The following is a 27,454-nucleotide window of genomic DNA, read 5'->3' on the forward strand; positions in this document are numbered from 1 at the left end:
CACCCCCCCCAAAAGACAGTCACTGTGTATGCATCCCTCTGGTGTTAAACTAGGATGAAAGCAGAGGTTTAAATTGCTTTAAACATATATTTCAAGTGACTGTTGATATACATATACATAGCATGCTTCCTCACCCCTAACCCTCAAAGTCATCCCCATGTATACGTACCTGATGTGTGACTGTGAGAATGATTTCAGTAATATATTCCAATTTGTTTCTCCTAGACATTACACTACCCCTACACAAGCAATTGTAGCCTTCTTTTTACACTTCTGAGGTCCGTGAGAAAAATAAATAAGCAATGACCACACTGTCCTCAGCTCAAACACAAGCTGTAATGACTTCATGTGTACACATCTAAGGTTTGACTGTGATGAAAATTAAAGTTGTAATAACCACACAATCCCCAGCCCCACATAACCTACAGCAGCTTTCTGTACACACACATTTGCGCAGGGTTGGTTTTAGAATGGGTGTGGCAACCAGAGGCTATTAGTAGCTTTATCCTAAAAGGGTCATATCTCAGCATTGTTCAAATTAAACAGCTCAGTCAGAAAATCGATACATTTTTGTCCCCATCTTTCTTCAACCAGCAACAGCTTTTTTGAGGTTCCCACAGAGTCAAGGATGATTAGGGGAGCCCCCAGTATCCATTTATATGGTCTGGTGAGTGGGGGCCACCAGACTCCAAGAAGATCTAACTGTCTGAATGTTCTGTGATGTATCTTATGCCTTACTTTGGAAATATAATTACTTGTTATGTACATTTTTACTGATACCCAGAAGAATAATGTTTGTGTCCTGGCATTATTGGGTGTGTGCACAGATAGAAATCAGTGATATTTTTTACACACACAGGCAGACACACACAAGCATAAACCATAGCAATACTAGTTTTGTAGTTATTTCAGGAAATAACAATATATTGTGCAACACTGGTACTGCCACACCAGATCAGTGACTGTTGTTTATGAGTTGTCAAACAGCAGCAGAGGTAAGTCACTTATTTCCCTCATTGAGGAGTAATGCATACTCGTCACTTGCTGTGGTTGGGGCCCCCCAGGGAAAAGGGGGACCCCAGTGACCGCAGGGTTTGCTGGTGCCTAAAGCTGGCTATGACCACAGAGGCCTTTGTAAGCCTATAGGTATGTACTGGGCTAATGACTACGGAGGCCTTTTTAAGCCTATAAGTTTATACTGGGCTAATGACCACGGAGGCCTTTTTAAGCCTATAGGTTTGTACTGGACTAATGACTATGGAGGCTTTTTTAAGCCTAGCCAAGCATCCCATCATACCACCAATAGTAAAATCTTCTTCCTTTTTTCCCCAGTAGGCCCATGTTCTCCCTTTTCCCTCACCTCAGAGTTACCCAAGCCCTCTGTCATACACCTTCATCCAAACCTCCCTCGCTCTGCTTCATTCCTTTTAAACCCCACTAAAGTACCACTACATGTACACATTATTTTCTTCTTCTCCCTACATCTTCAAAATACTGCATTACCTACTGTGCTTCTATCCTGATTTACTTTGGTGTCCAATACCATCAGTGGAGTAGTCTCCAGTACAAAATTAACTTTGCCCCCCCATCCCCATCATCTTTATCATGCTTCCTTCACCCCATACACATTTCTATGATTCCTTCTTTTGCCAAATATCCCTTTCTTGTCCCGACTGTTACCTAAGTTTCTTTACCTCCTCTTTACCTTTCATCTCTTTGAATATCTATATATTCTACATATTCTCCCCTCCTTTTAAGATCTTCATTTTTCTTTCCTTATTACACCCCAATGTTCATTCCCATCCATAGTTTTCTTATCCCCAAGCTCCCTTGGTTATTGAAATAACTTTTCTATAATGAGTGGGAACACATAAAGTTTGACTCCCCCCAACCCCACCCCACTCAAGGAATGCACATCTCTCTTGTTGTCTATTATAGTATAGTATTCTGAAAGCAAAATCACAACTTGCCAAAAAAAGCCTTCTACGTATTCATTAATTCCACAAAACCTCACTCCTCCCTCTTTAGTACCCAAAAGTAAAACAATTCAACAATGACTTCCAATGGCTCCTTGATAATATGTCTTTAGTAAAACCCAACTAGGCATCCCTCACACTCTTCAGTGTAGTTTCCTGTATTCTACAATGGCTAACAGTTTTATCTGAATTATAAAGGGGTATGGGCTTACAGTTTACAGGCTCTTTCCTCTCCCCTATTCATTCCAGCAACATCACCATTTCGACTTCTTCCACACATTTCAGAGTTATCCCATCTAATACTAGTCCTTTACATGCTTCAGCCAAATATGCTGCTATGCCTACCCTAAAGATTTCATGTTATCTGGTAACAAAAACTGGGCCTCATTCTCACACCATTTTCATGTATATTGTTGTAGCTACAACTACCTACTCCTATTCACCACTCTCTCTGTGAATAATTATTTTCTTGCTTGCAGAACAGGGGCTCCTCCATTCCAAAAAATATCTCCAACCTATCTCTTGCTTTATAGAGTTCTGAGTAAAACTCCAAAATCTCCTCTTATTTTGCTGTTTCTTATTTCTCTTTTTACATTCCACTCTTTCATCTCTCCGACCCACAACTGCTCCTTTCATTCCTTCAGCTTCTAGCCTAATACATTTACTGCTGTACCCCCTTTAACTATCATACTTCCCCATTCTCCCCAACTTTCCAAACAATTATCCCCTGTATCTAATAAAATAGAAATGGACATACTCATGTGGGAACTGTAAGCAATGCAAGTCCAGAAATAGTGAACCTGTTTTTATATTTCGGACATTAATAGAATTTTTGGTGTTTGTAAGCATTATGGTTGCAAAAATTTTGGCATAGTTTATGTAACTAAATGTTCTGTCTTTAATGGACTTTTATATAGGTAAAATGGCATAGGACTGTGTCACATCAAATTTATGAGCGTTACTATGTTATTAAGAAAAATGACTGCACAAATTATTTTGCGAAAAGCAGGATGGTATGTGTGGATTTCAAAAGGTTTATCTTTTTTAATGGATTTATGCCACTATTATTCTTAGCTGTGGTAACTAGAATAATTTATTAGAAATCATGGAATTAATATGGCACCACTCAACCTACCACACCTCTCTCGCTTAGTTTAAGCTGATGACATGGTCTAATTTCATTCAAACCAGACTTCCTCAGTCATACAACAAATGCAAGCTGACTTCCTTTCTCTTATCAAATGGCTTAATAGCAAAAAGCTAATACTGAACATTTCTAAAACTAAAGCAGTGCTGTTTGGAACCTCCTCTAAACAGCAGAAAAACTTTCAATCACTTTATATCCATGACCATCTCAACAACCCTACTGATCAAGTCATTGCCTTCAAATATCTTGGTATGTGGCTTAATCCTGCCCTGAACTTTCACCTTCACCTAGAATAAATACAGAAGAAAATTAATTCCCTCCTACTTTGGTCCTATAAAATCTCTCCTCTTATCTCCTGACAAACCAGGAATTCCATAGGCAAGGGCTTTCTACTAACACAGCTTGAATATGGACTTCCAGTGGTTGCAGCAGCATGCAAGAAAAACTCCTCCACCATCTAAACTATAAACAACTCTAGCTGCCATTTCATTACCCTCTCCCATAGAAATAAGCATTACTATATCACACTTAATAAAGCCAAATGGCTACCTGTCCAACAATGTGCCAATATGCTTCTCGGATCTCAACTCTACAAGCTCCTAAAAGAGCACTTCTGTCCTTCCCTCACCTCCAACCTCTTCAGGTGACTGCCCCCAGTTACTACCTATGAAATCTTAACTAAACTGGTCCACATTTCCAATGCCCGAGAACTAATCTTCATTTGACTAACCATGCCTTCTCCGTGCTAGGTCACAAAGTCGGGGAATCACTCCCTACTAATCTAATGGAAATGCTGCACATCCGCAAGTCAAATGGGAGGAGGGTCACTCACTCCAGGGACTTTAACCTGGCCTGCGGCATAAATAGGACCTGCTGGAGAGACATATCTGTCTTTCAGAGGTTGCCACTCCTTTTGAATAGGCTACCAATTCACATCAAACAAAGCCCCTCTATGACCCTGTTTAAGCATAGCGTGGATGAAAAACCATAAATTCCTGCCGGGGATTTCCTCTATGATCCTCCTAGATATGGGCAGTCATTGCTAACTAAGATCTCGAGTTTTGGCAAGATTTTTAATATTGGGTTTCTCTAGTATTATATCGGGCACACATGGCTAGGCTTATAAAGACCTTCGGGTCAACAGCCCAGTAACCACTTATGAATGAACCTATTAAAGACCTCAAGTCGTACCCATCATGTCATGCTCAGCTTAAAGATCATCTTGAGTATGAGTCAGTTTGCAAATGCTTTTCTTTTTTTCTCCACAAGAAAATCTCAGACCGTATCATATTCCAGGCCATAAAGGTATGAGAGGGAATGAAATCAGTAGTGATCATGCATTACACTTTGTTTTGCAGTCCACCTCCTCACAAGGGATGGTGGACTACAAATTATAACACGTGATGGTACAACTTCCTTGGTGGTGACCAGGCAAACCACTGATGAGCACTAATGGGGAAGGACATTTGTGCAAGAGAGGGGATAGTATCTGCAGTCAGTCCATTATTTGACCCCCCACATTCGCTACAAACATATGGGGAACAAGAAAATAGTACAAATATTAAACCACCTCTCTGAAGGCTGCTTAAATGATGTTTACAGCCGGTCAGCCCTCTCCCTGGTGATGGGAAATGGGTCAGGAGAGATCTGACAATCAATAAACAGTCAGGGCATAAATGTAAAAAAAAAAAAAAAATAAAATAATAATTTCCTCCATTGATTTGCAGTATTGCAGCTTCGCTTGTCCCCTGCCAGTTTCCTTTTACTGTTGCTCAGTAAAACCCCTTTACCACATCTCCCACTCATCTTAAATGCCAAATCGCTGAATTAAAAATAGACCCCCATTTGTACACCAACCATGAGAAACCCATCACCACTTTAAACGTTTGCCTGCAATACTAAGCCTTTCTGCAATGATGTTTAATATAGGAAACACTCTTTGGTTCAGAGGTTGTGGAACTCAATCACAATGTGACTGGGTTTCAGCTGAGATCCACTATCTCTCCCATCTTGTGCACTCAAGTCTCTCTGCGAATCAAGGCCTAGTCCTTATTTCACCAGTGTACAGGTCCAGACTTCAATGATTTTCTTATCTGACCTTTCCATGCCCTCAATAAACCCATATGTTGGGCATTTGCCCCTTTGATATGTATTTTCTTGGGCATTTGCCCCTTTGGTATGTATTTTCTGCATCTAATCGGTCCACTAACAGAGTACGGCTTCGCTCTTAATGCATTGCTTTCTTTCTTTTCTCCTGCTGCCTGGTTACAGCTTCTTATTATTGTAGGCCGGAGTTGGGTTGTTCTACTGCATTACCCAAACAGCTCCTTTCCTATTTCACTACTATGAGATCTTACCATGGTCTTCCTCTTTGAAGAGACAAAATTCAACAATTTCTCCTCCATTTTGTACAATTTTCCATAGTAAATTGAATAGCTATCTTGTCTGGTAACCCCTACAAGGTCCATTCAATTCTCTGTCATAGGCCACATCCATTTTCCCTCAGTCTGTGCTCCTTCAATCCATGCTGAAGAGCAAACAAACAAACAAAAAGTCTGCTCCTTTCCCGAAAGAGCTTGTCCATTCTTTTGTTCAATGTGTTTCCCAATTTCAACTCATGGAGCAAAAAAAAAGAGAAAAGGCTTACAAAGCAGCATTGCAATTCATGTCCATACTGTACTGGAAATAAATACCAGTGTTACACTATCAACACATTGGAATTTGCCCATTGTGCCCACTAACACTTTGCTCTCTGAGACGTTGCTCCCTTTGCCCCATCCTAGCCATGATGTTTTTTAAGAGGTACTTATTCAGGCCTTCTGGATACAAAAAAGGCAGCCCTGGTACAACTTAGGCTTGATGTTCTTCAGACTGGTATAGCAAAGGAATTTCTTTGTGCAATGCAGCTGTCAACTTCTTACCTCTGAAAACAGGGACAAATCCATAAATAATCTGGGACAAATGTACAAAATCAAGGACACTTTTTAAAATACTAGCACTAGTTATTTGAAAAGATGACAGAGTAAGAGAGTGTGAATTAAAAAGTAATATCTGAAGTAAAAGAAATCTAAAACTTTAATGACTGTCATTATTTCTTAAATGCAATCTACCACCATTTATCCCCAAGTCAGCGCTTTTAGGTGGAATTAGGAGGGACAGATCATAATTTTGAGCCAAAATCAGGGACAGTGGAGAAGTACGCTATGTAAGCCAATGTGTGCATTAAACAACACATACGTTTTTTGTAGCTTACATACTTTGGAAAGTGACATGTTTCTTTAAAATTTTAGAAGCATGTTGTTGGAGGGTATATGAAGGTGCATGACATTTTTCTATTTCTTTTTGTTAAATAGGTGAGGAGTCCATAAGTTATTCAAGCGCAGTGAGTAACCATTTATATAATCCTGATCTTAAATAACTCAGAATGCAAGTTAAAACAAGTCAGCTAATATAAGTGGAAATTTCAAAATGTTGATTAAAATGGAACATAGAAGAAGACAAGATAAGTGACAAAGAACAACTGATCAATATATTGTTAATATCGACAGCAGTCCCCCCCAAATACCTTTAACTTGATTATCTATGAAAACCCTCATTAAGTGCCATACAATGGGCACTCACTCTAAGGCTGACCCCACCGCGCATAAAGAATCAACATCTTACATCCGGTTCCTGCATATGAAAATAACAGTCAAAAATGAAGACTTGGGGGAATCATACCTCTCAACCTGTAGACATCAAATATATTGACAAAAGCTCTTGAGAAATAGGAACATTCATCTAAAAGTCTCAACCTTTAATTAAAATAAAATCTGAATACCAAATAGCACATAACTCTTCCCGATTCCAGTAGGAATGTCGGAAACTACTCCAAAACACTTGTTTAGAAAACAGAGAGTGCCCAAAATGATGGGAGAATATAAGCACATTATCAAACAGTGTAAAATCTGTAGACTTTAGTAACTGTATTGAAAAAATCTACCACACAAGATCACTTATTTTGCTTAAGAGAAGGGAGATGTAAGATGGGTGTCCTCTTTCTTTGAATTACTGATGCCACTAGTATACTGATTATGCAGTATGGCTTTCTGTGTACCAAACAGCCTCACAAATGACACGTGATAAGGGGGACTCAGAATATTCCATGAAGGGGTAAATTAAGTCTGAAAAGTAGGGATATACCTCCAAAAGTAGATACTTCAGGTGCTGGGGTAAATAAGTTCTGAAAATAGTAATGTTCCTGTGAAAGCTGCCAGCCTAGCCAGATAGAATTTTGGAGATAATTCTGTCATTTGTAAATATTAATGTGAGCCACAGGCTTGCTGTCTTAAATTGAAAAAAAATGCTGTTACATGTGGAACTGCAAAAATTTAACAACAGTGCACTCTGCTGACCAAGTAAAGCATGTTGTGACCCTTTGATGTAAACATGACTCCGGCCGGTCTAGATGAAGGAATTCTTGCTATTGTTGTAAGGCCAGAGTTAATGGCCAGAATTTGCATGTATAAATTACCTTTATTGCTCTGGTTTCTGCCCAGAGGTGAAGAATGTAAATGTAGTTTCTGTTAGCCTGGGAACCCAGGGAAGTGTGAAGAATGATGTAATGTGAACCAGGAATATGATTTTAGAAACAGAGAGAATCAGAGAGCATTAAGCATTTGTGTCTTGACCATCCAACTCACCACTGTCTTTGTTCTATATGTAAGCTATCTTAGACTTGTGTTTTCCCTTAGAGATAGCTAGAAACTAGATAGATTAGACTAAGTGTTTTTCTGTGATGTCAGAACTGTACTACTGAATTATTTTAAGTATTTCTCTGTGATCTCTGAACTCTTGACTAACACTGTGTAGTAAAAAGTATTGTTTTTAATTATTTACTTTTAAATATTTTTAAACCCTTTTAACTGTGGCTGTTTTAGGTAGAGATAACTTAAGCTCTAGAGTACATTGCATGCATATAGTGATCCTGTACCAAGTCACTCTAATAAGCCTTGACTGTTTAGTCACACTTACCAATTGGATAATAATATTGCACAGTAATAATTGGATAAATATTAGTGGGTGGTAGCAGCTGGTACTACCGTATAGTCTGGGAAAAAGAGGCACAGCTGGAGAACCTGTGCCAGCCTTCCCAGGAGTGTCTGTGTGGTTGTAAAAACTCTTCTCAAAGTGTGTGTGTGTGTGTGTGTGTGTGTGTGTGTGTGTGTGTGTGTGTGTGTGTGTGTGTGTGTGTGTGTGTGTGTCAGCTACTTGGGAAGGGACACGAAGCACTGGTTGGACAGAGAGGGTACTGGAGGTTTTAGCTTGCCCACTAGGCTGAGATCTGGACCCTACAGCTGTGCCAGTGGGAAGTCTTATTGGGGACCTGGGGAGCAAGGGAGTGACCAGCCCCGGACTGACTGTGATCTCTGTGTGCTCTTTAGGTAAATTGCACTTTACTGTGTGTATCTGTTATCCTTTCCTCCTATACGACATGCCCCTCACTGGTTTTGGTGGTGAGGATTGAGGCTCCTTGATTGCTGGGCCAGGGCACGGGCATCACAGCTCCCACAAAACAGGGACAACTGAGACGTCTGGGGGGAAATATTATCATAGTAGGGGGAAAGTCGTCCAAGTAGAATAGATAAAAAAGAAACAAAACTAAGATTATGCAGTCTGCAGAAGAAAAATTTTAATGTATTTTGACTTGATTGGATCAACTAAAATAATAAAAGATGTATGCTGCTGAGCTTACCATGACTTTGTCTGTAAACATTCTCGGATGTAAATGGGGAATCCTGAAATTCACAGCCTTAGTACTGATGCAATACATCTGTGAGTTAATGGATACAAATATAATGAAACAACCAAAACTCTTTGCAGCAGCAGAAAAATAAAGGCAAACCTACAGTAAATTCTAGAGAAAAGAAATGCAGGTGGAGGAATGTAGGGCATTAAAGAACAAACAATTCCCTTTATGTAAAAAAGTGATAAAAGAAATACTGCATCAAAAAAGTAATAATCAGTGACGACATGAGTGAATCAAAGAAATGTTTCATGTGCAGTGATTGTCTGGTGGAAATTGGAAGAGAGCGGATTAGCAGTGTCATCATGCCAAAGGACAGTGGGTGTATAACAAAGGATGCATAACACCTTATGTATTTATTTAACATTTGTTAACCAAGTAGGTAAAATGGCCTAAGAACACTTTTCAGTCCTTTTAGAATGAAACTTAACAAAAAATCTAGTAGTTCTAATTCCATTGCTGAGACAGTGATTAATTTCTCTTGGTTCAAACTGTCAAGCAAAATAAAGGACATTATACAACAACCCCCCCCCATTAATATTCCAAAATGTGCACACTGATTGGTCAGTGTGCACGTTGTAAATCAGACTTATATTAATGGAAAAAGGTCCTGTCGCCCAGACATTTTCCATTAGTAGAAGTCTTTTTTTACAGCAACAGAAAACACAAGATCTCCGTTGCTGTTTGGACACTGTTTCGCTTTGTTAAAGGAGTTTAACATAGTGAGACAGCTTTAAAAAGGTAACCGAGATCTTCCGTTGCTTTTTTTAAAGCTGTCTCGCTATGTTAAATGGGTTTAACATTGCGAGACAGTTTGTAAAAAGTAACAGAGATCTTGCTTTCTCCGTTGTTTTCACCCACAGCTGTGATGTACTACGTAAGCATAGGTCCAGGGAAGTAAATAGTGTGGGAAGAAATAGCCAGGGAATTGTTATGGCTAGGCTTGTATAGGCCCTAGGGCTGATAGCCTAGTACCAACCTATGAACATCAGAACTGCCGCAGAATGCCAGACAGCTGCTAAAGGGCAGCAAGGAGGCATTATACAATGCCATTATTTAAGAAAAGTAAGTATTTTTTTCTTAAATAATGTCATTGTATAACAGCAATAACCCACTTCTGGGTGTGGGTAATGCTGGATTTACCCACAGTTGTCTTTGTTTGGCCACTCGGGCTTTGCCCTTGTGATCAAACCACACCAACCATGGGTAAATCCAGCATTACCCACACCCAGGCGTGGGTTATTGCTATATAAAGACATAGTGGAAACTGACCTCTTGTGCCAATAATAACAAACTTCATGGGGTTACGAATTAGAACTACTAGATTTTTTGTTAAGTTCCAATTTTAAAAGGACTGATGTTATTTATACAAGCCCTAAGTAGTTATATAAACCCAAAGCATTTACTGGGGAAGAAAGAACTGAAGTAACATCAACACTGATTAGTATTGACAAGGCTGCCTTAGCCTGGTATGTCCTGTTTCTTCAAGGAAATTGTCTTTACTTGGAGGTGTGTTTCCTTCAAGTTCTCTGATTGGCTGTGAAGTCATTGCTTTGAAAAAAGGTGTTGGCTTGGATTTAGCCACATGATTAGTGTTCATTCATTTGTCTTAGCCCTGAGGAACCTGACTCTTTATGATCTAAGGAAGGCTTTTAGCCGAAAGCGCTTATCATATACAAATCAATAAGGGCTTTGCTTTATTGCTTTACGTCTCATTTTAAGTCTCAACAATTAAAGCTTTTATTTTATTCTGAAGAGCATCATTTTTAGTAGCCTGTGGTGGTGTGTTTCAGTTTTTACATAGACTTTTGCTTAGTTTTTGAAACCACCTTTGGCAGTCACAGGAGAGTTTCTTCTTCACACCTGTAATTATTGTCATTATTTACTTAAGTATAATTCACCACCTTTTCTGCAAAGATCACCCATTTCACAAGAGTTTAAGAGGGACAGAGCTAAAACCTGAGTCAGTATCAGGGGACAGTTGAGAGGTATGGAGGCCAAGTTATCATACAAGTTAAAAATCATCCACTCTGGTGATAAACAACTGTAGTGCCCATAAAGCATTTTGCAACGCAACGCGCACACACACACACACACACACACACACACGTAAACTACTGGGTAGTATGATTGTTTTCACAAACTAACATGTTTTCCCTTTGCTGAAAAGGGAAGAAGAGCTTTTTTTTTTTTACATTCCTGACACCTAGTGGACTCTAGGTTATAATGCATTATAGTTTGTAGCAGTTTTATAGGAACAGGTTGCACGTGCAGCAGTTTAACAAAACATTTATTTTAAGGAGAGCTTAGAATTGCCTACAACAAGTCTGTTCAACATCAGGTCAAGGATAGGAATGCAACTTCTGCTGGCTGCAGGAAGAGTGAAGCCTATCACTGACCAACGAATCCAACACTGTCATTTGTCATAGCGTCTAGTGACAGGTGGACAGATGTGCTCAGATGCTCTGTCTTGACACAGAATCAATCTGTCAGTTCCATATATGAAACTCTTAGAAAAGGTAAGTCATGACCTGTGATGACTACAGAATGCAAAAGAGCCAATAATTGCCTGAGGAAGCATAGCAGCACAATGAAGTAGCATTGCTAAATCACAGAGCTTTTTATTTATTTATGTATTTATTTATTTATTTAACATTTGTTAACTGGGAAAGTCCAGCTTGGAACAAAGCCAATTTTCATTGGAGGCCCGGGGAGAAACACTCCAGATGCATGTCTTTGAACATGGGAGGAAACCGGAGTACCCAGAGGAAAACCACACGAACAGAAGGAGGACATGCAGACTGTGCAAAGAAGGCACTCTAGCCAAGAATCGAACCAGAGAACCTCTTGCTGTGAGGTAACAATGCTACTGCTGCGATACTGCGCCATAGCTTGGTTCTTTAGTTCAATTTCCAGTTGAAGAGTCTTCCATGAGAAGGCTGCATGTATGCCCATGCCTTTTTTTTTTTTTTTTTCCAAAGACATGCCATAGTTAATCTCCTCATTCTCAAAACTGCCTGTGTGTGCTGTTTTATGATGATGGGTGAGTGAGTGCGTGAATACTGCATTAAAATGGGATTAGTTTCTTTGTCTTTTGCCCAGAGTGCCTGGACAGAGTTTGGTTCTCTGATAAACCTGAAATGGATTAAGCTGATAACTGGGGGATAACTACATTAATATGCAGGATTACACTAACAGATTTGTATAGCAGATATAATAAGGAGAGGAAGGAATTCATACTGTTCTTTCTTACAGAGCCATACCTGGCTCATCTAGCACCTGGTGCCATCCCATTCCTCTAACTTGGAACCTTTTGCCAGTGCCCACTCCCCACCTTTGCCCTCTCAGCTCTTCAAAAGCAAAAATAAGGTCTGCTCCCTTAATCTGCTATAACAAGCTCGACCCCCCCCCCCTTCTCAGAAAAAAAACAGGACTCATTCACTTTTAAATTGTAGCAGCAAGTCACATGCTACAGCTTTAACACACATGAAGTACTGAAGCTCTGCAATGCATTTCGGATTTCTGTACCGGCATTTAGAAATGCCAGTACAGAAATAAGAATGCAGAAAGTGCACTGCTCGATTGTATCCTCAAATACTTTGCACGGAGGGTGGCTGCCCCCTTTTCACCATTTTTGCTTTACTTCTGGTTTCTTGATCCACAGTTCTGTGCTTTAAGCATTATGCTTTGTGACAAGAAAGCAAACACCCACAAAACAAAAGGGGAATGTATGTTTAACATTACAGGACATATCAGTATATGACTAGATCAAGAAAGCTCTCTTCACTGCCACATTGTTATTTTACTCAATACACTTCTTTATTATACTGTGTAGTTGAGTTACAAAGCATTAGAGCATCTCAGATACTGCAGTACCACAGAATCTTATACTGAAGTAATGTAATAGGCAGATAACGTACCATTTGTTGTATTAGAAGCAAATTAATGTTAATTGTCCATCACTATAGAATACTGTAAACAACATTTAGTGCAGTATTTCATGTTTCAGATACTGTTCGTCTAACAGAAATGCTAAACGCTGGTCTATATTAGAACATCGAAGTTTCAGGTTTTTCAATGTTCTAATATCAACATCTAGTAACCAAAGACCGATAGGACCGAAAATTTAGAAAATCGAATTTTTTCCTAGGGAAAAAATTTGCTGTTCCAAAACACATACACACAACACAAACACACCAAACCACAGCAATCCACACACATACATCTAAAATCTTACATCTAAACCTACACTAAACTGTACATACACCACTATCTACCCACTTACCTTAACACAAACCCTAACCCTAAGGTCTGTCACTATCGTACACACACCTGACCCGCGCCCTAACCCTAACTCACCTATCCCACCCTAACCCTCATGTCCACACAATCACACGCTTACCTGAACCCGACCGTAACTTTCCACCGCAGAGCAGAAAATAGCGAAGTGACAATAACGGACAACCAAATTCTTTCCCTAGGAAAGAATTTGGTTATCTAAACATTTGCTATTTTCAACTTTCGGTTACTAGGTGTCGATATTAGAACATTCGAAGACCTGACACTTGGATGTTCTAATACAGACCCTTAAAAGCTTAAATGTACCTTGCGGGTGTCTTTAATTTGGTCATGGTGTGAAAGAAACAATGCCACTTTTATCAATACTACTTTAATGACTATTCCATGCTCAAAATTATCACTACCTCATAAAGAGTAATTGTTAGAGAGACAAGATGGGAATGCTGATCTTTGGAGAGTGGCATTTACTACAGTAATAGCATTAGTGAAACAAATCACTTGCAGTATCCTTTTCTCATTTAGCACTGCTAATTTAAAGATATTTGCATTCATTATGCTGTTGTTATAGTGTTATTAACCAGCTACAAGACAGAGAACTGACATATCTCATGTCATAATAGTGAAGAGCAGTCATCAATAACAATTATTGCCCTTTACAACCAAGTTGTGGTGGGTCTGAACACTGAGATAGAAAGAAACCCTCTGTAATTCACTTCTTCAGTTATGCCACTTCCTGTATGCCAGTACTCTTGAAAACTTGCACTGAAACATTAGCACATACCTGAACTTATTGGTGAATCCTGTTTTCCGGCAGTCATAGGGCAGTGGCTTCCAGAACCATGCATGGCATTTGGAGAGTGCACGAGCCCAGTCTGGTTCAAAAAGCGGTTAAGTGAGTCACAAAGACTGGCAATGTGGTTCTGGTCAATGCTCCAGTTTTTCATCTCAGCCTGTCGTAAACTTTCCATTAAGTCTGAAAGTGTGTAAGAAAAAGGGCAGCAGTAAAATAACGCCATAAACAAAAAGAGAAAAAAAGAGAAAAGTCACATCAATACTAACAAAAAGGGAGATTTCCAAAAATGGTACTAATCACAAACTTAAACGCAACACTACATTACATTTTACATTTGCCATTCGTCTCATGCAAAATAGATTTAATCTAAAATTTAAAAACAAAATAAAACTCAGACTATATTTTCCATTTATTTAAATGTAAAAAAAAGTTAAGCTCAACATGATAAAATAATTATATCCCTGCTGAAACACTTCACTCCACAGAAACTGTTCATATTTGAAAGAAAAAAATGTTACAACAAAAGAACAAAAATAAAACACTGACTCCAATTATCCAGTTGTAAAATGGTACTAACTGAAAAATGGGCCCAACTTTAACAATGTAAATAGACTAAAGACTAAAGTATATAATTAAACCATAAGAGTAGCATAACCTTCACTGCACAACTAAAACACATGAAAAATACATCAATTTAGCCAAGTCTCTTCTGGTCCTATTCCCATTGCAACAGCTTGAACGTTGATGACATGTACAGCGACCAGCTGTCAAATAATGTTCACTAGGTCAAACCCACACACTGAAGTGACAAATTTCATTGACTTGATAACTTTTATGGTTTTATATACATACACATAAATGAAATGGGTCTACCTTGTTTTATTCATGTTTCAAAACTTCGAAACCCATACGGTGGAGACCATATGATCGAAGTTTTGAAACTTCAATCATTTTGAACTGAGATTGCTGTATGGCACAGAATGGGAGATTTACCATTTTCCTCGCTGTAGTGCAATCTCGGAGTTGGTATATTTATGTGGCAGGTGGTGTGTGGGGTGAAGGTAGGCTTTCCCCCTTGCAAAAACGTAAAGGTGAAGTTTTATGTTTTTGTTTGGTGTTTTTCTTCTGTTTTCGAAGTTTCAAAACTTCGATCACATGGTCTTGGCAATATGGGTTTTGAAGTTTTGAAACTTCGATAAAACATCATAGACCCAAATGAAACATAGTATCCTATTAAGGCATGATGGGGCATATTACTGGCTATAAAATGCTATGGTTTGCTTGGTGTCTTGAAAATATAATTTGCTACATTCTAAAAAAAATGCTGAAATAATGTCCTAACTGAAATCAGTGTAAATGAGGGGGTGTGGCCAAGATGACTAATTGAGAGCAGCAACTGGTGAAAGCTCCGTGACTGAAAACTTTTCTCTGATAGAAAATGTAATAAAAAAAATTAAATTTTGAAGATACTTGCTAGCTAATTTTATTCACTAATAGTCAGAGGAAAGACTTAGAGCTTCAAGTTCTTCAAAAGTAATATTTTTTTCTGTCAGAATTTCAACTGTTTGGTTAAGAGAGAAGAGAATCAACATTAGTCACTTAAGAAATGGTAGTCAGGAGTCTTGTGTTAAAAAAGAAAAAGACATTCAGTCACTATTATCTATTATACAATGACTGGCCATTAGCCTTCAAAAATGAACACACTGATTGGTCAGCCCAACCAGGGTGCCCAGTGTAAATTGAGCATATACCACTGGAAAAAAGTCTGGTTGCCCAAACTTTCTTCCACTACTATATGCTATAACTTAAGGTTTTTCACCATTAAAAAATAATAATAATAAAATTAGAAATCTGGAGGTATGACAGGGACAGTATGGAGAAAACACTAGGAAAATCAGGTATACCATTCAGAACTAAAGAAACGTACCTGGTTTTCCTTGTATTTTCTCCATCTTGTCTCTTTCATACCTCTAAAGTGTTCAAATTTCAAACAATATTTAAAAAAGGGAAAAAAAAGGGCATCGAAGGTGTTCCTTTCTCCATTGCTTCCTTTCCAATGCACTGATGTACTGCATGAGAATGGGAACAAAAGTCCCATATGCGCGTGCAGTACATCAACAAAGCATTGGATATGTATACAAAGCAAGAGGACACCACGCTGCCATTATGCAAGGACATTATTTAAGAAAAGTAAGTAATTTTTTTTCTTAAATATTGTCATTGTATAATATCAATAACCCATGGCTGGGTATGGGTAATGCTGATTTACCCACACCCAGCCATGGGTAACTGCTTTAGTATACATGATATATTACTTATAAAAGATAAACTGCATAGAAGACTGGAATGTTTCAAAGAAGAGACCAGAAAAAGGATGGAACATTTTGAAGTTATTATGAAACAAGGGGCACAAATCAGCAGTATGGAAGAGACTTTGAATGATTATGAAAGCAGAATAACTCAAGGTGAGGCTCAGACTGAATTTTCTTTTAAAACAAGATAAAAGGCTCATAGAAAAACTCAATTATTTAGAAAATAGACTGAGACCAAAAACATTAGAATTTATAGTATACCTTAAACATATGAGGGAGACAATACAATACATTTCGTAAATACCTGGTTACATAAAACATTAAACTTATCTGAAACTTTATCTTTTGACACTGAAAGAGCACATAGATCCCTGAGTGCACCTTCAAAAAAAAAAAAAAAAAACTACAGGAATGTATACATTTGTAGTAATTAAATATAATGTCAAACGCTATACATTAGCTAATTTTTACTGGACTCCTCGAATAAGTGCAAGAGTGGCTAAAGATCACTTAAATTTACTTCAAAGTCATTGGAAGGGCAGCTTAATTTTAGCAGGGGATTTTAACTGCATATCTAGTATAGAAGGTACAAGTAAACAGAATAAAGCCAAAATATTGGCATCAGCTAAAGCACTAAATTGATGGATTAGTAATAATAATTTAGTTGATTTACTAGTAAAATCAGAAGATAAGTCATTGTTTTTCATTCATTATTCTTATGCACATGGGACACAAACTAGAATTGATAGTTTTAACACATAAAGTGGGGATAGTTTTAGAAAAAATAAAACTGCATAGTTTTGTGATAACTTCAAAAAATCTACGTAGATTAGCCAACAGAAGATGTTAAACAAAAAGGCACAAATCAATAATATCCAAAGTCCTCACACTAATAAGCTTACTTCAGACATAGAAGAATTCTTATATATTTTTTTTTAAATTCCACAAGGATCTTAATAAAGGTAAAAACTAATAATCCTGATGATTAGAAAATTCGCAATTATTTAAAGAAAAGTGTTACTTGCAAACTAAATGACCAACAAATATCTTAGTTGAATAAGCCTTGTGACATCCCTGCACTGGCCCAGCAATCAAGGATCCTCAATCCTCACCACTAACACCAGTGAGGGATGTGCACATTGGGAGGATGACAAGTGAACACACAGTGAAGTACAATTTCCCTTAAAAGCAACAGTCAATCTGGGGCTGGTTTCTCCCTTTCTCTCCAGATCCCCAATAAGACTCTCCACTGGCACAGATATAGGGTTAAGATCTCAGCTGAGTGGTTAAGCCAAAACCTCCAGCACCCTCTCTGTTCAACCAGTGCTTCATGTCCCTGGCCAAGTAGCTGATGTACACACACTTTGAGATTTGATTTATATACAAACACACAGACACTCCTGGGGAAGGCTGGCACAGGTTCACTAGCTATGCCCCCCCTTCTACCCAGACTATAAGGTAGTAATCACTGCCAACAACCACCTTTATTTATCAGCTACTATAAGGTCCTTCCCAGAAAAGGGTGACCAATTCTATTGTGTAATGTTACTATTATCCAAATGGTTAAGTGTGTCCAAGATATTTAAGGCCATTTAAGAGTGGCCTATACAGTGTCGCCAAATACATGTACAAGTATTCTTAAAAGCTTAAATATCTCTAAACAAACCAGCCACAATTAAAATGTTTAATATATTTAATAATAAATCATAAAGGAACAAGACAATACTCAATAACTCAATACAGTGACAACAGAGTTCAGAATCACAGGAAATACTTTAAAAACAACTTTGCAAGACAGTCTCACATAAATAAATACAGAAAACATCTAAACTAATCTTACTATATTCCTATCTATCTCTGAGAGAGATACTATGATCTAAGTCTTACTTACAGAGCAAGGTAAATACCAGTGCTGAATGGATGTTTACAGGTCCAGAGACAAATACAAAATGCACAGACTCACTCTGTGAGCCAGTTCTTAAATTACTATCAAACATTTCTGCTGGGTTATTTCAGATTACATCATTCTTGTCACCTCTGCCTTTAGTTTCCAGACTAACAGAAACTTAAAAGTTAGCACTCTTCTATCAAAAATACTTGTCTGTTAGAAGCTTGCCTGGAACTGGAATTTGTAAAACAGTCACAGTTTTACCTTTGAAATCTCTAATTTCTGTTTCCAGACAATAGAAAGAATTTTCAACTGCAGACATTCTGTCTTCTAACTGTGGTAAACACAAGCATAAAACTATTTACTTGTCAACTTATTTTCTTAGAGTTTTGAAAGTTAACTCTGTTCTTTTCCAGTAGGGTACACTGTGGCAACATTCTTGAAGCTCAGCACATAACATGCAGTTTTCTTACATTTGTAGAACAAGCATACAAATCATATTATTCACAAATGGCATAGAATTATTAACAAAATTCTAGCTAGTTAGGCTGGCAGCCTTCACAAGCTTATTACCTTGACAGAAGTTAAAGAAGCTTTAAAAAGGTAAAATGGTAAAGCTAGAGGGTTAGATGGTTAATGTATGGAATTATATAATCTGTTTCTGCTAAATATTTTAGAATTACTGAGTGACATTTTCAGGATAATACAATAATTTCCCTCATGGAAATTTTTTGTAATCTCACCTATACTTAAACAAGGAAAGGATTATAAATTACTCTCCTCAAATAGACATACTTCATTATTAAATGTAGACTATAAAATGTTTACCATTTTCACCACAAGATTAAGAGATTTAGTAGATTAATTAATAATGATCAAACAGGATTTATAGTCAACAGATTAATGTATGGTAATATAAAAAGGTAGTAACTATCTTAGATTTAGCAAATGGAATGAACAAGAAATTGGCCCTAATTAGCTTAGGTATCGAGACAGCTTTTGATTCTGTAGACTGGAACTACTTGTTTAAAACTTTAGAAACATTTGCATTTCCAGAACAGTTTATTGGAATATTAAAAAAAAACTGTATAGAGACTCCAAAGCATATGCTAATATTGGATCTTGTATTTTTCAGGGATTCACTTTAAACAAAGGCAGAAAACAAGGGTATCCCTTATCCCCTTTATTATTTCCATTATTTATTAAATCCTTAGATAACAGTATAAGAAGAAATGGAAAAATTGATGGATTCTCAATAGAGATTGTCAATCTAACATACAGCTTTTTGCAGATTATATTTTACTAACTGTGGGAGATTTAAATTATTTGGATGACTAAATAGATGAGGAAAACTGAAACATTAATATTAAATTGATTACGAGATAGTATGTTTAAGGATAAATATAAATATAATTGGGAAAATAATTTAAATATTTAAGAATAAAAATCTATCCAGCTGTAAGATTATTAATAATAATTTTGAAACAGTAATTGAGGAAGTGTTGCTTCTTATTAAAAAAATAGAATGATTTTTTTTTTACACTTGAGGATAGGTTACTGCTTATTAAAATGATTATATTACCCAAGACTTTATATTTATATATTTATATATATAGTGTTTTGGTACCAATTTTCAAGAATAAGGGTGATGTGCAGAGCTGTAGTAACTACAGAAGGATTAAATTGATCAGTCACAGCATGAAGTTATGGGAAAGAGTAGTGGAAACTAGGTTAAGAAGGGATGTGATGATTAGTGAACAGCAGTATGGTTTCATGCCGGAAAAGAGCACTACAGATGCGATGTTTGCTCTGAAAGTGTTGATGGAGAAGTACAGAGAATGTCAGAAGGAGTTGCATTGTGTTTTTCTAGACTTTAGAGAAAGCATATGACAGGGTGCCTAGAGAGGAGTTGTGGTATTATATGAGGAAGTCAGGAGTGTCAGGGAAGTATGTAAGAGTGGTACAGGATATGTACGAGGGTAGTGTGACTGCGGTGAGGTCTGCGATGGGAGTGACAGATGCTTTTAAGGTGGAGGTGGGGTTACATCAAGGATCAGCTCTGAGCCCTTTCTTATTTGCAAATGGTGATGGACAGGTTGACAGATGAGATCAGGCAGGAGTCCCCATGGAATATGATGTTTGCAGATGACATTGTGATCTGTAGTGAGAGTAGGGAACAGCTGGAGGAGACCCTGGAGAGATGAAGATATGCTCTAGAGAGAAGAGGAATGAAGGTCAGCAGGACTAAGACAGAATATATGTGTGTGAATGAGAGGGAGGATAGAAGAATGGTGAGGATGCAAGGAGTAGAGGTGGTGAATGTGGATGAGTTTAAGTACTTGGGATCAATAGTTCAGAGTAACGGTGATTGTGGAAGAAAGGTAAAGAAGAGAGTACAGTCAGGATGGAGAGGGTGGAGAAGAGTGTCAGGAGTGATTTGTGACAGACGAGTACCTGTAAGAGTGAAAGGGAAGGTCTACAAGAGGGTAGTGAGACCAGCTATGTTATATGGGTTGGAGACAGTGGCACTGACAAAAAGGCAGGAGTTTGAGCTGGATGTGGCAGAGTTAAAGATGTTAAGATTTGCACTGGGTGTGACGCAGGTGGACAGGATTAGGAATAAGTATATTAGAGGGTCAGCCCAGGTTGGAAGGTTTGGAGACAAAGCCAGAGAGGCAAGATTACGTTGGTTTGGACATGTGCTGAGGAGGAATGCTGAGTATATTGGGAAAAAGATGCTAAGGATGAAGCTACCAGGTAACAGGAAAAGAGGAAGGCCTAAGATAAGGTTTATGGATGTGGTGAGAGAGGACATGCAAGTGTGGTTGGTGTGACAGAGCAAGATGCAGAGGACAGGAAGAAATGGAAACAGGTGATCTGTTGTGGCGACCCCTAACGGGAAAAGCCAAAAGAAGATGATGCTATATATGTTTATACACACACACACACACACACACACACACACACACACACACACACACACACACACACACACACACACACACACACACACTACATTCAATAGCTTTGGTACTTGACAAAAAACTTTTAAAGAAAATTGGAACAAAAATGTTAACTATATTCTCATGATATCCTAAAAACATAAGAATTGCTTATAAAAATCATATAGGATTATGGCAGTTTGGTGTATTAGCTTCCCAGATGTAGAATCTTATTCTGTTGCTGCAAATTTTAACTCTATTATGTTCTGTATAGACTCAACCTACACTAGTCAATGGAAAACCACCCAGGAGCAGATTATACTAAATTCTTATAAGTTTGTTAAAGATGACAAATTAGAAATATGTAATGATCCTTTCATCAGGTTAACAAAATTTACCTTAGAAGGAAATTCATTTCAATCTTTAGACTTGGCATATATGAAATCAGTTCTTAAAACAATTAAGAAATATGTTTTTAAAATTCCATTAATTGTTTTCCTATCACACTTACCTCTAGATTTAAGGAAAATCAGAACAATGTTAAAATACATTTACTAAAAGGGAATGGATTAGTATTATGGTTGGATTGTTTTGAAAAAGGAAAATCTAAGCCCCACAATATTTAATGAAAGAATATAAGTTGGATGAATCTGATAACCAGTTAATATTATCCATCAGTAAGAAATTAATGAATTTGTGGATAATATGAGCGAAAAGTGAAGAGGAACAGAACATTATTCTCCCGTTATATGAATATATGAATGCTGTTATCGAAAGTTGACTAACATACAAAGGAAGCTTGTCAAAGTTATACAAGTTAATTATAAATAATAACTTTGATGCAAAATTCTGGAACTTTTTAGATAGTGGTGGATTGAGTGACTCAAAAGATTGTAAGAATAAAGGTTCGATACTTAAATCAGTTAGTCAACTTCTTCAAGTTTATACTGGAATATTTTTATGTGGAAATATATAAATAAAATGTTTATTACTCCATATAAAATCTCTGAGTTTAGCAAAATGAGTTCTTCAATTTCCTGGAGATGAAGTAAATCTTTAAAAGCTGATTGGACACACATGTTTATGGACTGCAATAAATTAAATGTATATTGGGAAGAGACAAGTATGTTTTTAAGGAGTTATGGTCTGATAATTGTTCTTTAACTAGATCATAAATACTAATGAATGTTCCAGTTCCTGTACCTGTAAATGCCAAAGAGCATAAACTATTCTGGGCTCTCTTGGCAGTCACCAGAAAAGTTATTACAAAATACTGGAAACCAAACTTAGTTCCTACATACAAATAATTTTTAAATTTAACAAAAATAGTATGTAAAACTGAAAAAGAAGTGATCCGAATAAGATCTAAAAATCATAGTAAGACCTTTAGTTTTTGGGATAATAGTGGAATGCTGCTAATGAAATACCAAGATTCTTCATGTGTTAATTGTATAAGATTACCTTGACAATTCAACATATTCCTATCATAATATAACAATATGTGAAGTTGAATTTCTTCCTTTTTGTGTATATATTATAAATAAGTTAAATTAATAAAAATGTATTTAAGAAATAATGTTTTAACAATTTCTTTTAAATTTATATTTTACACTTCTTTTACTGAAGGAACTATGAATACTACGTTAAGAACTCCAGGGGCCTTTTTTAAGCAAGCTAAGCTTCCCAAGCTGAGAATCAAACCCTGTACCTTGTGCCTGTGAGCCTGTAAACACCTTCACCATTATGTCAAACCCCAACCCTCCTTTGCCAAATTCAACCCCAAGCATGCTTACTTCCCAAGAGTTGTTTTGTACAGACACTGGCAGATTAAGTGTATATTGGGCCTTAAATGATTTAAAACCATAGGCTGCCCAACGCACAATTTTGTTTGCTAATTGCAAATGCTCATGTTCTTCTGGATTCATCTTCCTAACATAAGACTATCTGAACTGCTATGATTATAACACATGTTCATGCCCATCAGTTTTAATCACTTAGCTGTGTACACATAAGATGTGTGAGTGTGATAAAGAAATGGTCACAATATACCAACTTGGTTTACTCAAATGCAAATTAGCCGGGTTAATGACTGTTTAACTTGATCATGACAGGTAGTGTCAGCCGTTATCAGTCGAACACATCCTCCATGCAGAGCAATTACAGCAATTATAGCTCCACTGTTGACTTTGTACACCTCACATGTCTGACTGTGGTAAAACAAAAATCATTAAATAATTATGGGCACAATGCATTTCAAGTCTCTTTCACAAAAACTTACAGCAACCAAAGTACTCCAACTTACTTCACACAACTGCACATTAGCCCTACAAAGCCAGGCTGCTTAAACTGAGCAAACAAGGGGGTAAGGTACATTCATCAACAGTCCCCACTCCCACCCAACAGTTATAACCACTTTGTTGTGTACACCTCATCTGATCGTGATAAAAAATAATAATTCTCGACCTTTTAGCACAAGACTCAGGGATACAGACAGAGTAATAAGGGCTAGATTGCTGCTAAGCAACTGCTTTTTGATAATTCCAGAGCACAAAAACTTTTAACATGATGACCTAGGCAAATTAAAATAGGGTTGTTACCAAACTTAGGGAACATATAACAAGAAAAATAACCAGAGATCCTGTACAGGTAATAAAGATATTTTGGAAAAAATATGAAAATTTGTATAAAGCAGAGGAATGTAGAAAATCAAGTAAAAGCACAAATGGAAATATTTATGGATGACTTAGCTATGCCAAGGTTAGAGGCAGATGAGGCTCGACAAGTAACAGTTAAGATAGGAGGAGATGAGATAACAGTCATGTATAATCAATCTACAGGAAAGTCTCCAGGAATAGATGGCATTCCTGTGGAAGATTGGAAGTTGGGAGGGAAGAAAGTGATAAAGATCTGGAAGGTTTTATTTAACAGTAGTTTAAAAGGAGGGGAAGCACCAACATCCTGGAAAAAAGCTGTGGTGACTGTAAAACCTAAAGATGGTATAGGCCCATCAGACCCAGCTTCATATAGGCTAATTTCAATTTTAAATTATGATTATAAAGTGTTTATGTCTATACTAGCTAAAAGAATGACAAATGTGTTGCCAAAAGTGATAGATATGAACCAATGCAGTTTTTGTGGAGGGAAGGCAAACATTTGACAACATTAACAGAATAATAATAATCCAGAGGGAAGCAGAATGTAAGAAAATGCAGCTGTTGTTGGTGGGTCTTGACGTAGATAAAGCTGGATTTTTTTAAGTAGGGCAATAGAAGCATTCGTATTCCCTGATACAATAATGTTAATTAGGAGGATATACGAGGGATTGGAAGCAAAAATTAGAGTTGGAGCTCCTCTCTGATTAGTTGTGTCTAAAGAGAGGAACTAGGCAGGGGTGTCCTCTTTTCCTTTTGTTACTTGCATTATATTTAGAGCCATTGACAAAGAAAATTCTTCTTCTTCTTCTTTTGGCTGCTCCTGTTAGGGTTCGCCACAGCGGATCAACTGTTTCCATTTATTCCTGTCCTCTGCACCTTGCTCTGTCACACTAACCATCTTCATGTCCTCTCTCACCACATCCATAAACCTTATCTTAGGCCTTCCTCTTTTCCTGTTACCTGGCAGCTTCATCCTTAGCATCTTTTTCTCAATATACTCTGCATCCCTCCTCAGCAGATGTCCAAACCAATGTAATCTTGTCTCTCTGGCTTTGTCTCCAAACCTTCCAACCTGGGCTGATCCTCCAATATACTTATTCCTAATCCTGTCCATCCTTGTCACACCCAGTGCAAATCTTAACATCTTCAACTCTGCCACGTCAAGCTCTGACTCCTGCCTTTTTGTCAATGCCACCGTCTCCAACCTATATAACATAGCTGGTCTCACTACCCTCTTGTAGACCTTCCCTTTCACTCTTACTGGTACTCGTCAGTCTCAAATCACTCCTGACACTCTTCTCCACCCACTCCATCCTGCCTGTACTCTCTTCTTCACCTCTCTTTCACACTCACCATTACTCTGAACTGTTGATCCCAAGTATTTAAACTCATCTACCTACCTTCGCCACCTCTACTCCCTGCATCCTCACCATTCCTCTATCCTTCCTCGCATTCACACACATATATTCTGTCTTAGTCCTGCTGACCTTCATTCCTCTTCTCTCTAGAGCATATCTCCACCTCTCCAGGGTCTCCTCCACCTGTTCCCTACTCTCACTACAGATCACAATGTTATCTGCAAACATTATAGTCCATGGGGCCTCCTGTCTGATCTCGTCTGTCAACCTGCCCATCACCATTGCAAATAAGAAAGGGCTCAGAGCTGATCCTTGATGTAATCCTACCTCCACCTTAAACACATCCGTCACTCTCACCGCTGTCACACTACCCTTGTACATATCCTGTACCACTCCTAAATACCTCTCTAACACTCACGACTTCCTCATTCAATACCACAACTCCTCTCTAGGCACCCTGTCATATGCTTTCTCTAAATCTACAAAGACACAATGCAGCTCCTTCTGACCTTCTCTGTACTTCTCCATCAACAATAAGGGACTTAAAAATTCAAGTCTATAATTGATATGGTAATTAGGAAATGGCTTTATTTGCATAAGAAAGTATTTTGCACCTGATGAAACCAAAACAAGGCCATCTTAGTGTTGTGGAATATTTGGAGACAGTTTTAAGTCTTTTCAGGATATAAAATTAATGAAGGCAAAACAAAGGCTATAGATGTAAACTATGTACCCACACACAAATTGGTTCAGGAATACCAAAACAGTGCAAGAAACTTCTCTATGTGGAAGATTTTCAGTCTATATATCTCCAGTTAATCACCGTATATTAATCAGATCAGACAATAGTAATGAAAGTAGCGAACTTAAACTCATCTAAAGTAAAAAAAATAAATAAATAAAAAATACAGAATTGTACAGAATTACTAAGTATTCGAAAGTAATCCAAGCAAGGCAGGCAGTATGTTTACAGTTGAAAATCCTTTATTAAGTAATCTGTGTACTTAATAAAGGATTTTCAACTGGAAACAGACTGCCTGCCTTGCTTGGATTATTTTCGAATACTTAGTAATTTTGTACATTCTATATTTTTTATATATTTTTTTTTGCTTAAGACAAGTTTAAATTCACTACTTCTACTACTTTTGTCTGATCTGATTAATATACAGGGATTAGCTAGAAATATATGGACTGAAAATCTTCCACACAGAGAAGTTTCTTACACCGTTTTGTTTTTGGACCCACTATACTTGTTTAGTGGGTTGTTTTGAGACTTCAGGGATACCATGGATATTACTTTTTTTTTTGGTTCAGCAATACCCATACTTATGGGGACATGATATAATGAAATATTCAGGAGTATGGGTTAGAAAGAATTCTGTTATGGCAGCTAAGGATATATGGGAAGAGATTCAAAAGATAAAAACGGAGAAAATGGAAATTGTTTATAGATATGGATATCAGGATACAAGCAGTGCAGTGAAAATATCTTTAGTCCCTAAAAAACTAATCAGTGGAGAAATTGTTTGGCCGTAATTAATAAAGAGTTGAAGGATTTTATCTGAGGGAAAGAGGGCAAGGGTCAAGTGGGATAACTTTATCCTTCCAATAAAACAAGGTGGTTTAAGATTACCTGATGAAACGGGAGAGAAATTCAAGAAATAAGGAGAGACTGGGATTTTGGATGTAGATCTTAAAGGAGAATAACAGCAGCCACTCGAGATATTATATGAATAAAGCAGCAGAAAGTGTTTTAAGAACTAAGCCAATACGGGAATGGAGGAAAAAGATTCTGCCAATAAGGATGACTGCAACTACGGGTACGGAAAATAGACAGAATGGGTTAGAATTTACTGGAGAAAACTGGCAAAGGAGCCAAGCAATTGGGAAAAATAATTAGAGAGAGAGAGAGTAAGAGAATGGAGGAGGCCAAGAAGATCTTTAGACTGCTGGTTAGAGAGTGCCCTCTCTGTCACGGACTGACAGAGTATAGGCAAAGAGAAAGGGACAGGGGATTCCTAAATTAAAGACCTTCATCAGTGGAGTTTTTAGTTGAATCTAGAACAGAAGCTGATGTTAAAAATTGGATAATTAATGGGTACATAAAATATTGCATGACAACTATAGGAATCGATCGGTGGAGGTTAGAAGGGATTGGGAAGATAGACTGGATAAGCAATTCCCGAAGAAACAATGGGAAGATATATGTATGGCTCTCAAATATGCAATAAAGTCTAGAAAATGTAGGATTTTTGCTTGGAAGTGTTTGCATGGGTATTCTGATACTCCAAGCAGACTTC

At 37.5% G+C, this 27,454-nt stretch overlaps 1 protein-coding gene across 4 annotated transcripts in view; it reads right to left on the reverse strand.

Moving 5' to 3' along the window:
• FOXJ2 (forkhead box J2) overlaps window positions 1–27,454 on the reverse strand; it is a 1,179,137-nt gene that overhangs the window by 55,818 nt on the left and 1,095,865 nt on the right. For all 4 annotated transcript variants that reach the window (XM_044079672.1, XM_044079673.1, XM_044079674.1 and 1 more), the window contains one exon: window positions 13,989–14,180. In XM_044079672.1, coding sequence (XP_043935607.1) covers window positions 13,989–14,180 — 192 coding nt within the window. The remainder of the gene's footprint in view (window positions 1–13,988; window positions 14,181–27,454) is intronic.

Source organism: Protopterus annectens, chromosome 8.part0, assembly GCF_019279795.1.
Source record: "Protopterus annectens isolate FY-2018-M chromosome 8.part0, PAN1.0, whole genome shotgun sequence".
Lineage (NCBI taxonomy): Eukaryota > Metazoa > Chordata > Ceratodontiformes > Protopteridae > Protopterus > Protopterus annectens.